General features: G+C 49.4%; 6 protein-coding genes across 6 annotated transcripts; 3 read left to right on the top strand and 3 right to left on the bottom strand.

The window, feature by feature from the left end:
* Window positions 1-146: 146 nt before the first annotated feature.
* N7484_006882 (uncharacterized protein) lies at window positions 147-1,807 on the top strand (the record flags this gene model as incomplete). Its single annotated transcript, XM_057117269.1, has 2 exons — window positions 147-291; window positions 345-1,807. The coding sequence occupies 2 exons, from the start codon at window positions 147-149 to the stop codon at window positions 1,805-1,807; spliced, it is 1,608 nt and encodes a 535-aa protein (XP_056970304.1).
* A 300-nt stretch (window positions 1,808-2,107) lies between these two features.
* Window positions 2,108-3,105, top strand: N7484_006883 (SDR family oxidoreductase; the record flags this gene model as incomplete). Its single annotated transcript, XM_057117270.1, has 5 exons — window positions 2,108-2,183; window positions 2,239-2,297; window positions 2,347-2,721; window positions 2,771-2,968; window positions 3,022-3,105. 5 exons carry the CDS (start codon window positions 2,108-2,110, stop codon window positions 3,103-3,105), a joined length of 792 nt encoding a protein of 263 aa, XP_056970305.1.
* Window positions 3,106-3,261: 156 nt separating this feature from the next.
* Window positions 3,262-5,442, bottom strand: N7484_006884 (Zn(II)2Cys6 transcription factor; the record flags this gene model as incomplete). Its single annotated transcript, XM_057117271.1, has 4 exons — window positions 3,262-4,050; window positions 4,098-4,774; window positions 4,830-5,304; window positions 5,350-5,442. The coding sequence occupies 4 exons, from the start codon at window positions 5,440-5,442 to the stop codon at window positions 3,262-3,264; spliced, it is 2,034 nt and encodes a 677-aa protein (XP_056970306.1).
* Window positions 5,443-5,615: 173 nt separating this feature from the next.
* Window positions 5,616-6,826, bottom strand: N7484_006885 (zinc-binding alcohol dehydrogenase family protein; the record flags this gene model as incomplete). Its single annotated transcript, XM_057117272.1, has 4 exons — window positions 5,616-5,997; window positions 6,051-6,552; window positions 6,606-6,673; window positions 6,726-6,826. 4 exons carry the CDS (start codon window positions 6,824-6,826, stop codon window positions 5,616-5,618), a joined length of 1,053 nt encoding a protein of 350 aa, XP_056970307.1.
* A 1,559-nt stretch (window positions 6,827-8,385) lies between these two features.
* Window positions 8,386-9,017, top strand: N7484_006886 (uncharacterized protein; the record flags this gene model as incomplete). Its single annotated transcript, XM_057117273.1, has 3 exons — window positions 8,386-8,682; window positions 8,736-8,855; window positions 8,910-9,017. 3 exons carry the CDS (start codon window positions 8,386-8,388, stop codon window positions 9,015-9,017), a joined length of 525 nt encoding a protein of 174 aa, XP_056970308.1.
* Window positions 9,018-9,717: 700 nt separating this feature from the next.
* On the bottom strand, window positions 9,718-12,476 carry N7484_006887 (putative GTPase activating protein (Evi5); the record flags this gene model as incomplete). The annotated part of the gene is made up of 2 exons (XM_057117274.1): window positions 9,718-11,083; window positions 11,134-12,476. 2 exons carry the CDS (start codon window positions 12,474-12,476, stop codon window positions 9,718-9,720), a joined length of 2,709 nt encoding a protein of 902 aa, XP_056970309.1.
* Between the last annotated feature and the right edge of the window lie 936 nt (window positions 12,477-13,412).

Here is a 13,412-nt window from a genome sequence, read left to right on the forward strand (position 1 = left end):
CACTTTATGGCTGCCATCTTGATCCCGTGCTTGCCGATGTCTCGTGTTGCTTACCCAAAGGCAGGGATTGTTATACGCGGATATATTAGCTTTCAAGAATCCACCTTGAGGACAGAATTAATCCAGCATTCCTGATTTCCCTCGTTATGAAGGACCAAGATATTGTCGGTGAGGCGCTGGCCTCTGTTCTGCCCCAACATGATCGTCCTTGGTTTCGTATACCAAGCCTGTTGAAGCTCAATCTCATTCTCCTCGTTCCTCTACTGCCATCGGCTGTGGCTGGATATGATGGTACGTCTACCAACAGGCTCTATTTTTCAATTCTCACTCATCGCTTCCACTAGGATCCCTAATGAATGGCCTTCAGTCCATCACAGAGTGGAAAGTGTATTTTGGAAGCCCAGCTGGTGCGGCTCTCGGCGTTGTCAATGCCGCTCAGTCTATCGGAAGTGTCATCTCGCTTCCTTTTGTTGGCATGCTGTCTGACAGAATTGGCAGACGTCTGACTCTTCTGTCTGGTACGATCGTAATCATCATCGCGTCGATCATCCAGGCTGCATCCGTTAATTATGGCATGTTCGTCTTTGCTCGTGTACTCGTCGGGATTGGCTCGATGCTTGTTGTGCAGCCATCACCTATGCTGATTACTGAGCTGGCGTACCCAACGCATCGTGGGAAATATACTAGCGCTTTCTGGACTATGTACTACCTTGGCGCCATTCTTGCTTCTTGGACTTCATATGGAACACAAAAGCATTTGAGCACCTCAATTTGGAGCTGGAGAGTTCCATCCATTGTCCAAGCGGGATTTCCTATTATCCAGATCATATTCTGGTGCTTTGTCCCAGAATCGCCACGGTTAGTTTGGGTCTCATTCTCGGTAACCCTCTCGTATACTGACGCCAAATTCCACAGATGGCTAATTGCCAATGGCAAAAGAGAGGACGCTAGAGAACTACTCGCTCGATTTCATACTGCCGGCGACACCTCACACCCATTAATTCAATTCGAGATGGCGGAGATAGTGCGCACCATTGAAATGGAAAGTCTAGCAGCAGAAACAAAATGGTCGACTCTTATCAAGGGCCCTGGCAATCGCAAGCGCACTTTCATCGCCGTTTCTATCGGGGCTTTCGCCCAATGGAACGGTGTCGCTGTCGTATCCTACTATTTGACTCTCGTCCTGGATACGGTCGGTATTAAAGACTCGGACACACAAACCCTCATCAATGGTCTACTTCAGATATTCAACTTCGTCGTGGCTGGAAGTGCAGCGCTACTAGTGGATCGACTCGGCCGTCGAACCTTGTTCCTCTGGTCAGCAGTCGGAATGCTCCTTTCATTCGTTGTCTGGACTGCCTGCTCGGCGGTGTTTGACAGCACAGGATCGAATTCTCTCGGCCACACGGTCATTGCCTTTGTCTTCATTTTCTACTTTCACTACGACATCGCGTACACTCCATTGTTGCTGGGATACGTTACCGAGATCTTCCCCTATTCCACTCGCAGTAAAGGATTGACTGCTGAGCTTTTGAGTGTATATGGCTCGCTCATCATATTGTCGTTTGTGACATCTATTGCACTAGACAATATTGGTTGGCACTACTACATCTTCTTCTGTTGCTTCGATGTTCTGGTTTTGGTGACCACCTGGTTTTTCTTCCCAGAAACGAAGGGATATTCCTTGGAAGAGATTGCCAATGTTTTTGATGGGCCATCTGCTACCGTTATGGGTTTTGACAAAGGGGAGGACGTGGTCGGCAAGGGAGAGCAGGTTGAACATGCTACAACTGCGCATATCGCATAACCACGTCCCAAATTTGGTAATACTGAATATAACGTTTTCTTGTCTTTTCAGGCCTGTTTTGTTATTTTCTCTTTTTTCTTCTATTTCTTTCTCTACGAGAGATCCATGTTTCCCCGCAGAAAGAGACGAGTCCCTTGCGTCATGCGGACGATCGTGTCCGTCGGAGCAGACTGTCCGCCCGGAGGAAGACCGAGTGTGCGGGGAATCAACAACTCGGAGACAATTTTCGAACTATTAGATAGATTCCTTAAAAGCCAAAAAAAAAAACAGATCGCTGGCTTTTAAGTGCAATCCGACAATATGGTGCTCTCGCAACCCCAGAACCAGCATGTCATGAAAGCATTCGACTTGACTGGGAAAGTCGCCATTGTCACAGGTCTGAGAAATCGCGAACGATATGAAGATCAAAGCTTAGCTGACCGAAATCATAGGCGGCGCCCGTGGAATCGGTCTCGAGGTCACTCGAGGCCTGGCTGAAGCCGGTGCTAATGTACGATCCCTTGGTACTACAACATAACCAGTCTAACACTATATCCTAGGTCGCTCTAATCTACAACTCATCCAAAAACGCCGACTCAATCGCTGAGGAGATTGCATCGACGAACAATGTCAAAGCAGCAGCATATCAAGCCAACGTCACCAGTCAGACTGAGATTGAGGCTACCATCCAGCACATCGCAAAGGACTTTGGTAAACTGGACATCATTGTTTGCAACTCGGGCATTGTATCGTCCATCGCAGCTGAAGACTACACGGATCAACAGTGGAGAGAGATTATGCAGGTGAACCTGGATGGCGCCTTCTTTTCCGCTCAAGCCGCTGCGCGCATCTTCAAGGAACAGGGTCATGGAAATGTGATCTTCACTGCCTCTGTCAGTGCGACATTGGTCAATGTGCCCCAGAAGCAGGCTGCGGTAGGTTCACTTAGAGTCTTTGACCTTTTCACTCGCTGACTTCATACAGTATAACGCTTCCAAGGCCGGCGTGGTTCAGCTAGCCAAGTGCTTGTCTGTGGAGTGGGTGGACTTCTGTCGTGTAAACTGTATTTCTCCGGGATTCATTGCGACTGAGATTCTGGATATTCACCCACAGGAGTGGCGTGACAAGTGGTACGACATGATCCCGGCAAAGCGCATGGCCCAGACTTATGAATTGAAGGGAGTAAGTACCTGAGGTCCATTGAAGCATATTGGTATAACTAATCTTTACGCTAGGCATATGTGTTCTGCGCTTCCGATGCTTCGAGCTACATGACCGGTGCGGATATTATCATAGATGGCGGATATACCTTGCCGTAAGACAAGAGTAAAAGTCTGACGCTATGCTCCTTGTTTGAACTCCCTGTATCTAAGATTATGGTAGTTGATTCATGAAATCAAATATAGTCGACTCTTGCCTAAAAGAATAATCAGTCAGTGCTCAAATTTGTCAATCACATCCCGATCAGAAAACTCTCACAGAATTGAATCTATCCCATCCGGCTGGACTGTATCCAACGTTGGCCACATCAATGGATATAGGTTCGCAAGTTGTGTCTGCGGTGATTCTTCGGTCGCTTCCCATCCAACTATGGAAGAATCAAGATAAGACCCGCACAGAGACCGAATCACTCCAAGACAACGCGAAGACGTAGGGTTCAGGAAGGCCATCGACTCCAAAACCGGCATGGCCTGCAAAATTTGCCTACGCCAGTCTTCTGCCAGTATATGCTGTGGGTTATTGCGCAGGCAAATGACCGGGATGAGTATTGCCTGGAATAGAAAGTACAGTCCGTACCAGCAGGCCATCATGCTCTGTTGTTCCTGTTCCCAGAAATTGGCAATCAGCTCCACCGATTCGCGGGACGCATCCAAGCACCGCTGAATTGCGATGTCGCCTTCTGTGACGTTTTCTTCGCTTGTCAGGCCTCCCCCGGGGCGTGCCATCAGCCGGCCAACTAGTAATGGTCGGTACATGAGGATACGGAAGTTTCTATATCGCCATCGCATTATTGAGTGGCAAAGTAGAAATTTTGGCGCCTGAATTATATGCTCCTGGAAATAAGAAGGTAGATTGGTCATCCAATGTCCAATTAGCCTGTCATCGAGGTCGATAAGCTCTGCTGCAGATGGGAATGGCGACGAGATGATTTTAGAGTAAATGGGACTGGTGGCCATGTGGAATGTTGCCTGGGCTCGGAGATGGGTGTAAACAGTAGTTTCATTGACCGACTTGGGCACATGCTTCGTGCCCGCCGTGATATCCTGTCAGAGGTCAGCATATATCTAGGAGCAGATTCAGTGGGGCTCACGCTGTCATGAACATTCAAAGGAATCTCGACCTCGATGCCTTCCTGGGGATAATCCATTGGTCGGGAGAATGTGATAATAGCGCCCACATCAAAGATATAGAGACAATACCAGATCCTTCGTCTCATTTCCGTTTCCAAAAGACTAGTCTCCCACGTGGGAAATTCTTTGTGAAGACCAATTCCCATTGCTATGCGCCTCGCTAGTCCCATGTAGTTGTATCCCGAATTAGGCTTATTCCTTTTCTGCATGTGGTTCGAGCTCAAAACCAAAGCTTGGACAAGGAGAAGATTGCCAGTCTCAAGCATATCAATCGACATTCGTGCTTTGGCTGCCTCGAACAGACCTAGATCGACATCGGAGGGTTGCGTGGAGGTTGTGAAGGCACCCACTGCGGCTATGACAAAGAGGAGTACCTGCCATGTATTACCACTTGGGCGAGGAATTACCTCCATGAACTGAGCTCGGAAAGTGGCTTCATGTATGATTGGGTACGATCGATGGTAAAGAGAAAAGTATGCTTCCACAAAGGGCTCCAGCTGGCCCAGGGATGTCACAGCATAGGGAATACTTGGAGCTAGGTGATCAGCACGAATGTATTTATCCGAGCTAGAGGAATAGACCGTGTTGGTCGACGTGGTATCTGTCATTCGTAGTAGCGCAGCGCCAGATGCCACCCCTTCCAAGAATTGTCAATGTCAGTTTGTAGAAAAAGACTTGTGGATTGGAAATACCTAAGTAGCCCCCCTCGTTCGCGTCACTAGTCAAGCTAGCCATTCCATCCACAAACCTGTCTCCATTGGGCTTTCCGGTCCGCTCGTCCCATTCAAAGCTATTGGAAGATGGCGGAGTTTCGAGAGACAACCCGGACGTACCACGGGGGTCCGTCTCGCGTGTCAATGTCCGTACAGACTCTTGGGGTGAAGAGGCTCGCAAAGAGGGATACCTCTCAATGATTCGACTCGGCGTGTGTTGTTGAAAGTCTTCTCTGCCATCTTCAATGCCTTCCGATAGGGGCTCATTGAATTCTCCATCATTGTTCTTCGCTTCCTTGTGCGTGAATTGCAAAAGTAGTGCCTTGGTGCGTGCTAACTCACTTTCGACCTGGGACAAGTAACGGCGAGTGAGCGGCGTTCGTGTTTGTTTCTCATAGACACATGAGCGACGAAATTTCTTGCAGAGTAAACAACATGGCGTCACCCGGTTGCACTTATTTCAGTTAGTGTGAACATCTACAAAGGCCGATCCACTTACCTTGGCTTTCCTCCGGTGGCATTCCTTGCACGCTCTGTCGGCTTGGTGGCTACGTCCATCACCTGGACTTTTCCCCGATGACTCTGAAGACATGAGGCGAGTTGCATCAGAGAGTCAAGAAGGTGGGGAAGTTGGGGTGCGGAGAACATCCGATCGGCATGTTTCCGTCCTCTTGACCCCAGCTGTTTACATGGTGTCACAACACCCTACTCATGCATGACTTGATTGTGTAGACTGTCCCAAATACTTATTGTTTGAATTTTGCATTACACGAAAGACTCGCCGCTACGGATATCCCCAATGGTCAGGGCGGTCTTTCCGACGTTGCCCCCACTCTCTAAAGATCGGTGGGCTTCACGGAGACCATCTAGTGTCAACCCAAGCCGTTGCGTCAGATGACAACGAATTGTGCCAGAATCCAACAGTCGGCTCAACTCTTCCAGGACTCGATGGTGAGACTCCACATCTGTCCCATAGACAGGTTTGGTACCAATCAGGCACCAGATGAAGGACAACGACTTTGCCATGAACTCGGTGCCATACATCTTGGCCTGGCCTTGTACGATCGAGCAGACTTTGCCGAATGGGGCACAAATCTTGGCGCACGCATCCATATACTGGTCGGTGGAATGCGTGATAAATATATACCTGAATCTACGTCAGCCATATCCAACCTTGGAATCGGAAATATCAACACCCACTTTACAGGAACATCGAGATTGAGCTTCCGGATTTGCTCTGGCAGACTCTCTCTGTGATTGATAACGTGCGTTGCTCCCATCTGTTTAGTGAAGTCAATACTCTCCGGACGGGACGCGGTCGTGATCACCACTGGCAATTCAAGGAGCTGACGGGCGATTTGACTAGCCACGGCCCCAACGCCACCTGCGCCGTTGATAATAAGCACTGCCGCCTTCTCCTTGGGTTCAATCTTCATTTGTTCAACGAGGGCCTGATACGCGGTGACATATGTAAGTGGCATGGCAGCAGCCTCCGCCATATCCAAGCTTTTTGGTTTGTGTCCCACCGACCGCTCGTCCACGAACTGGAATTCGGCGTTGGACCCGTGTCTGACTGGGCTACCGGAATAGAAGACTTCGTCTCCCTCCTGGAAGAGCGAGCAGTCCGGGCCTGTTTTCTGCACGATTCCCGCGCCATCATAGCCGCAGATCTGATAAGGGCGGGGAACGTGATCGTAATAGTCTAAACATCGTTAGCCTGCAATACTGTAGCGGTGCAAAGATTGAGAGCAATACCGGGATAGTCATCATAAACACCCCCCCGTACTTTCATATCGATGGGATTTACAGAGCATGCCTCTACCCTAATGTCCAATTGTTATGAGACGAACTGCCAGGCAGCATCAGACCACGTACCGTATCAACAAATCGCGGCCCTCCGGTTCCCCTAGATCGGGAACGTTTCGAGCTTGTAGATTTTCGATTGGCCCATATTTCTCAACAACAACAGCCTTCATGGTGTATCGTCTGTACAAATCAAGTCTTTCTCGTCGAAGTCGGATGGTTATTTTACTATCCCAAGAAACAAGACAGAGCATGTACGCATGATCTTTATGGAAAGTTGCCGCTGGTTTGGCATCGTCATTTTGCTTTAATGTTCACGTCACGAATCTCCGTCGAGTGGAGTTGCCGCTGGTTTGGCATCGTCATTTTGCTTTAATGTTCACGTCACGAATCTCCGCCGAGTGGGTATGATCCCTATTGCAGCGCCGTACTGCAAGCGGTCCACCTCTGACCAATTCTTATCCGTATCTACCGGGATCAAAGACGCTGTAAAACAAATGCACACTGAAGTATTTGGAAATTATACTTGATTAAGCTTGACGATCAGTAGGATTAATTAATTTGAACATAGTCTAACTCTCTTACATCGGTCGGCCGAATGCGTCATGATGATGCAAAACCTCGCGGAAAAGCAGCAACGCCTTGTTAGAACACACGTCTCTGGAAGGGCTTTCAATAAATCACTCTAAAGTCATCGTCAATTTCCCTCACCTATTATGGATCAAAATAGGCTTCTTATCTCCGCTACATGTCAGTATGGCTCTAATGCATGCATTGTGTCGACCTCATGCCGACGGGCGGATACCATGGGTTCCGTGAGTTTCCTACCGGACTTTACTTCGGTGAGTGGGTAGAGTGGGGTCATAATCATGTAGCATTGAACTCGAGTCAATTCGGCCCCCTCCAGCCTCGACACTAGACTGATCAACCACACTCAACGTCGCTGGTCTATGGGCAACCCAGATTCCATGAAGATCTGTACCATGGCACGTTTCCTTTTTTTCAATCTACATTTAGCTTCATTGCCTACCTTACAAGCTTATTTCACCTCGGTATATACCTGGAGAGAATAAGCTCGGATGTCGCCCCAAGGATGAAACGTAGAAGGGGCTGCATGAACGCCTGGCAGTTGGGCTCAAGCCTTCTCTATTTACCGACGAACTCGCGCTAGGTAGTTCGGCCATAAGCCCCTGCGGGCTGGTTGAATTGGGATCGATATCCTGGGGCCATAAATGGGGGCAAGCTCTATGCCAACATCAGTATACGGAGTGCCAGACCGTCAGATCCACAAGGTTGCAGGCTCAATCCCTCGCAGAGTCATTCAGAATTTCGAGCCCCTGAGCCTTCAAGGGGCCATATCATGACCCTGTCTCAGCTGCTACCTTCACGAACCGTAATCGCTAATCTATTTTCAGGTCCACTGCCAAGTCAAGAATTAAGGGTCTGGGGGCCAATATCCTCAAATTACTAAATCTGGTTGGCTTCGTTCCGAGTTTGGCTTGAATAAGCTGTTGCCACCAATTCAGGGCGTTTTTAGCTTATCGGTCTAAAATCCGTGGCTGGACTCTGTATAGAGTACATGGAGGGTTAAAGGTATAAAGAGAGTCATGATTCCCGTCCAGGTTGCTCTTCATTCATTCAGCATCACGTACTACCTTGCACATCAATATCCAGCTTTCTCAGCCTTCTCAGTTCTCTCGTCCTTTTTCTCCCATTTTTCTCAATCGTCACTATGCAGTTCAAGCTCACCTTCATCACGGCTCTCTTCGCCGCTTCTGCTATTGCCGCTCCGACCTCTAGCGGGGCTAGCTGCTCCAATGCCGCTGTTGCAGCGCTCCAGGGTGCAACCAAGCAGGTTTCAGACCTCAATTCGAGCCTCGCTGGAACCACCACTGCTGCCTCACTCGCCTCTGCCATCATCACAGGATTGGCGGACAATCTGTCGACTCTCCTGAACGGAATTGTCTTGCCCTGTGGAGCTACCTTGACTGCTCAGGACCAGCATGAAATCTGCAATGCTGCTACCACTGTACGATCTGCCTCGATAAATCAATAAAAGTCCCCTAGCTAACACATTGATAGTTCATCAACACTGACAAGACTCTTGTCTCAACTCTCAGCTCCAAGGCCGACATTCTCTCCGGTCACATCCTCACGATCAATGTCCTTGGTGCGATCAACAACCTCGAGACTGCTACCACCGTAAGCTAACATAGATACATTGTTCGATTGGGAAGAGATGCTAACTCGTTATAGAACTACCTGCGCCCTATCATCAACAACTTGCCCGTCTGTGGCGGTACTGTTCAGGCTGAGCTCAAGGCTCTAGAGTCCGACATCAACGGTGCTGTTGCCGCTTTCTAGATCATTAGCTGGAAGCTTAGTAGACTTGGTTGGCTCAGTGAGGCAAAGAATACTAGGAGAATGGCATTTGGAATAGTCTGATTCATTCAGGATATTTGAGACTATAGATACTATATTGCGTAAATATTTTGCGTTACCTTCTGGAATTGATTATAATTCATCTACAATACGAGCAACTTGGTTCTTTTTGCGACGATAATCTTCCCGAACTCAAGATCCTTGCTAGGAAACCGCTCGCAGGGTTAGAACTAGAGCATGAAGAGTCGCGAAATGTACTTCGCACCTGGATTTAAACCCTGCGGAGATTGTTTCGTTCAATTGCTACTTGAAGTCCAGGGTTGAAGTTCCAAAATTGGATTTCACGTCGTGTGGCTCATTCCCATTTAGCACCGGATTGTATGGTTGGCCTTATTACTAGTCTGTGAGTTCAGGGTCCAGGATACAGTAACCTATGCAAGCTAATGATGAAAAAAAATCCAGGGTACCGTTACAACAGACTTGCAGAATAATAGATGCCAAATAGCTTCAAATCAGGTAGTTGGGAGATGCTCTCTTGGAACAAGGGGATATCATATGTACAACAAAGACGGGGCTTAGCGCAACAAGAAGTAAACAACAGAATGTAAGCAACAACAAAAGCTTAATAAGACATAAGGCTCTAAAACACCACGTAAGAATAGATCGTGAGCAGCCCTGGAGATTACGGCGTCTCGTTGCTCGGCGCAGCTCGTCGCCCCCATCCGCTAAAGAACCCGCCGCCCCCGGCATTGTTTGTGGCATTTGGAGTCTTGACCGGCTCAGTCGAGGCTTTGCTTAGGCTATTCCTATTAGATGCACGCCCCATAAAAGAGTGCCGGTTGTCGAGCTTCGAATTGGGGTGGGCTGCGGGCGCACTGATCATCTTTCGCAAAGATTCCAGTTTGCCCTTGACTTCCTCGAGTTCCTGCTTAGCCACGGCTTCGGCGGTCTTTGAGGCAACAAGCTCTAAGAGCAACGATTCTTCTGGGGCGGGCTTGTTGTTTTCGGTAGCCAGAACGGTTTGAAGTCCCAGGCTGCTAGAACGTTTGTTGTATGTTGGAGACTTCTGAGAGTTACTGCGGGCCAGCTTGAGTTCACGAAGTCCTCGAGGGGAAGCTTTCTCGCTGGTATCAGATGCGGGGGAGACAATCTCCGGTGGTGTTCTTGGTTCGGAGGTGTTGGTCTTGAGGGTGCGAAGCTCTTGGTTCCTTCGCTCCAAGCGCTGTCGATCACGGTAACCATCCTGGATTCGGCTACGGGCCTCGCGGAGCTGGTCCTTCAGAATTGTGTTCTCTTTTTCATAGTCGTCCATGCGTCGGGAGAGGTCCATGCATCGACGGGCTTCTACCTCGTGCATTGCTTTCCATCGGGTCATGTCATCTTGCAGTTGGTGTTTTGTTTGGGGGATTGAGGCGTGCTTGGGTTCACTGGAGGCGTACCGGGCTTGTGCCTTTGACACAAGTTCGGCGGGTCGTGACTCCTCTGGAAGGTCCTGGAGATAATTGAGCATCTCCTTTGCTAGGGCGTGGTCTTCCTCGCGCTCTTCACGTTCTTGTTGTAACTCCAGGCTCAGATCTGCATGTTGATGTTGAAGATCGCCCAATGCCATCAAAAGGTCTTCAATTTGGGTATGAAGATCGCGATCCTTCTGGTTGACAGACATGTTTGATTTAATACGGGACTTGTGACTATCAACGTTCGTACCAGCTGACAATTCAGTTGGGGCAGTGCTGGCATCGGAGGTGGTTTCAACTGAGTTGAGTGTTGACGTGAGGCTTTGTTTTGATGTGGAGCGCCGAATTGAGCTCGTGGGACGCGAGGCACCGGGGTTAGGGTTCAGAGATTTGACAGAGTTGTGATTGTTTGAACCCGCCCACAGACGTCCCAAAAAGCGGGATGCTGCAGCCTGCATCTGTGGGAAAGAAATACCTGTTGGGACACCTTGTGACTGATTGTAACTTGCCTCCAGCGCCTGTAGGCTCTCTTTGGTAACAAGTGAAGTCAGTGACACGAAATCGTTAACAAGGTCATCCGCATTGAAGGCGTATCTAGATTCTTGTCAGTGGACTATCCAATTGAGTGTGAGCAGTGAACTTACGTATCCCAGAGGCTTCGTGACAGAAGTAATTGCATCACATCCTCGAACTCAGCACACGCTAGTATTCTCTTCTCATTTCGCTGCATTAGAGAAAGTGCAACGCGCATCAGAGTCTCACAAGCACCCTCGAGGAAGATGACATCGTAGATTCGAAGGAGCATGGGCAATGGACATGCAACCGCAAAGAACGAAAGGAACCATTGCGATACATAGACAGGCTCAACATTCAGCGACTCCAAATGCTCGAACAAGGTCGGCCGGTGACGTGCCAAAAGGTTCTGGAACTGGTACACGTGAAGGTGAAGACCTGACAAATCTGGCAGATAGCACTGTCGGAGGTTATAGTGATCCATCAAACGAACAAGCACGCAGAAAGCTTCCGCATCCGACATGTGCATGAGCAAAGGACCAACCACAAATCCCAGGCCTTGGCAGTATCCAATCTGAGCATCGTACAAGCTGAAGCATCTCAGCACCCGGGCTAACATCTGCTGGCCCTCACCATTGGGATCCCGAAACATCTCTACGTTGGGAAAGCTGCGACCAATGTCCTTTCCTATCAGACCATCGTATGGGCTGCTCTCCCCCGAGAGTCGTTGGAACTCATCCAAGAGACTGGGGTCGCGAGCCCCGGCCAGACTTGGCCATACCACGCCTCTCAATGGCGGGGGTACACCGCCTTGGATTTTGTTCGAGGTCAGGGTGGGCAGGCGCTGGGCTGTCTGCGGGTAATCCGCCACTAGTGCTGCCCAGAATTCTAGCTCGGTCATCGGTGGGGGTGGAAGTTGCGAGTAGCGTAACTCAGCCCGAGCTGGATCACGGATCAACCGCTTGATCTGGTGAAGCGACTGAGAGCGGGACTGGCGATGATGCGTCTGGATCTTCGGGGTATTGGCTAAGCCAGCTTTGGGATCTGTCGCCAGAGCATTGTTCTCCTGTTCCAACCGAGCCAGTAGCAGAGCAGTGGAATCATCCGAGCCCTCTCCGCGTGGCTCCTGCTCCTCCGTTTTATCCAAGTTCTCCCAATCCACTTCGTGCTCAATATCTTCCTCCAGTTGTCTGGGCTCTGCGGAGGTGGGGGTCGAGGGCTCCGAGGGGAGTGGGCTGGTCTTTGCGGCGTCCCGGAGGGGCATCGGACCGAATGAGTCGGTGGCATTTCGGTTGACATCGGATTCATGGCTTGATTCCACTGGAGTAGGAGGAATGTCGAGGGTGCGCCAAGCTGGTTGGGTGTGTTCTGAGTTGGATTGAATGTCGGACAGCGAAACGGTCACCATCGAATCATGATTAGGGGCGTGTGGCCCATTGGGCGAGGTGGGCGAGGTGGGTGTAGAGTCGGCCATCGTGGCAATTCGGTCGAAACTTCAATTATGGTTACAGATGCACCGGAATAGTTCGATTAGACACAGAATGGTCGCAGGGTGATTCTCGAGGTGAGATGCAAGACCAGCTTCATGTCTGTTCAGAAAAGTGGCATGAGTACGAAGATCAAACTGCTAGGGAAGAGAAAATCCCTAACGTACCTCGAGGTGAACCAGCACCATATAGCACAAAAATTATGTACAAAAAAAAGTGGCAGGACTGGGGAGGCGGAGGAAAAAGGGAGTTCAGGAGAGAAGTAAACTATTTGACTAGCCTCCCCTTTTAGTGTTTCCCCCTCAGAGTCTCGCCCCCGCCGATCTCATACACCGACTGTCTGATGGCTGTTGCACCTATTACTTTAAACCAGATGCTCCGTAATTTAGTCTTGGTTTCACTGTGGCGTTCCTCCTCCCCCTAACATCAATTCCAAGGTTATGATTTCTACTGTATCTATCCATGCGCGTTTCGCGTTTCCCCTCGATCGCTGTACCATGGATCTTCCTCGATCCGTCCCCCACCATATGGGACCTGCAATGGTGACTGTAGTTTTGGCTCATCAAAGTTGCCACTCTGACGTCTTCCTGATAGAGTTAACCCCGGCCCCCTGTTTGAGCTATGAATCCGAGTCTCTGGATCTGGCCAGTTATTCCCCTGCAGGTCACGCTGATATTAGAGGGGGTGGGCAATATGTAATTTACATACGTATTTTAAACAATTTGTAATCTATTTATTTTTTCATTGGCTGCAATGCCTGCGTGTAGGATACCATTGGCCTGCATTCTGTGTAACATATGAAAACTGGGTACTGTCCCTGGCAGGGTTGTTTCACCTTAACTGGTTACGCTGCATGGGTACAACCCTGGAAATGACCGTGTATGTGTCGGGCATGAAGGTTTGGATATATAAATTATATAGGA

Source organism: Penicillium longicatenatum (assembly GCF_028827895.1).
Source record: "Penicillium longicatenatum strain IBT 33135 chromosome Unknown contig_4_segment0_segment0, whole genome shotgun sequence".
Taxonomy (NCBI): domain Eukaryota; kingdom Fungi; phylum Ascomycota; class Eurotiomycetes; order Eurotiales; family Aspergillaceae; genus Penicillium; species Penicillium longicatenatum.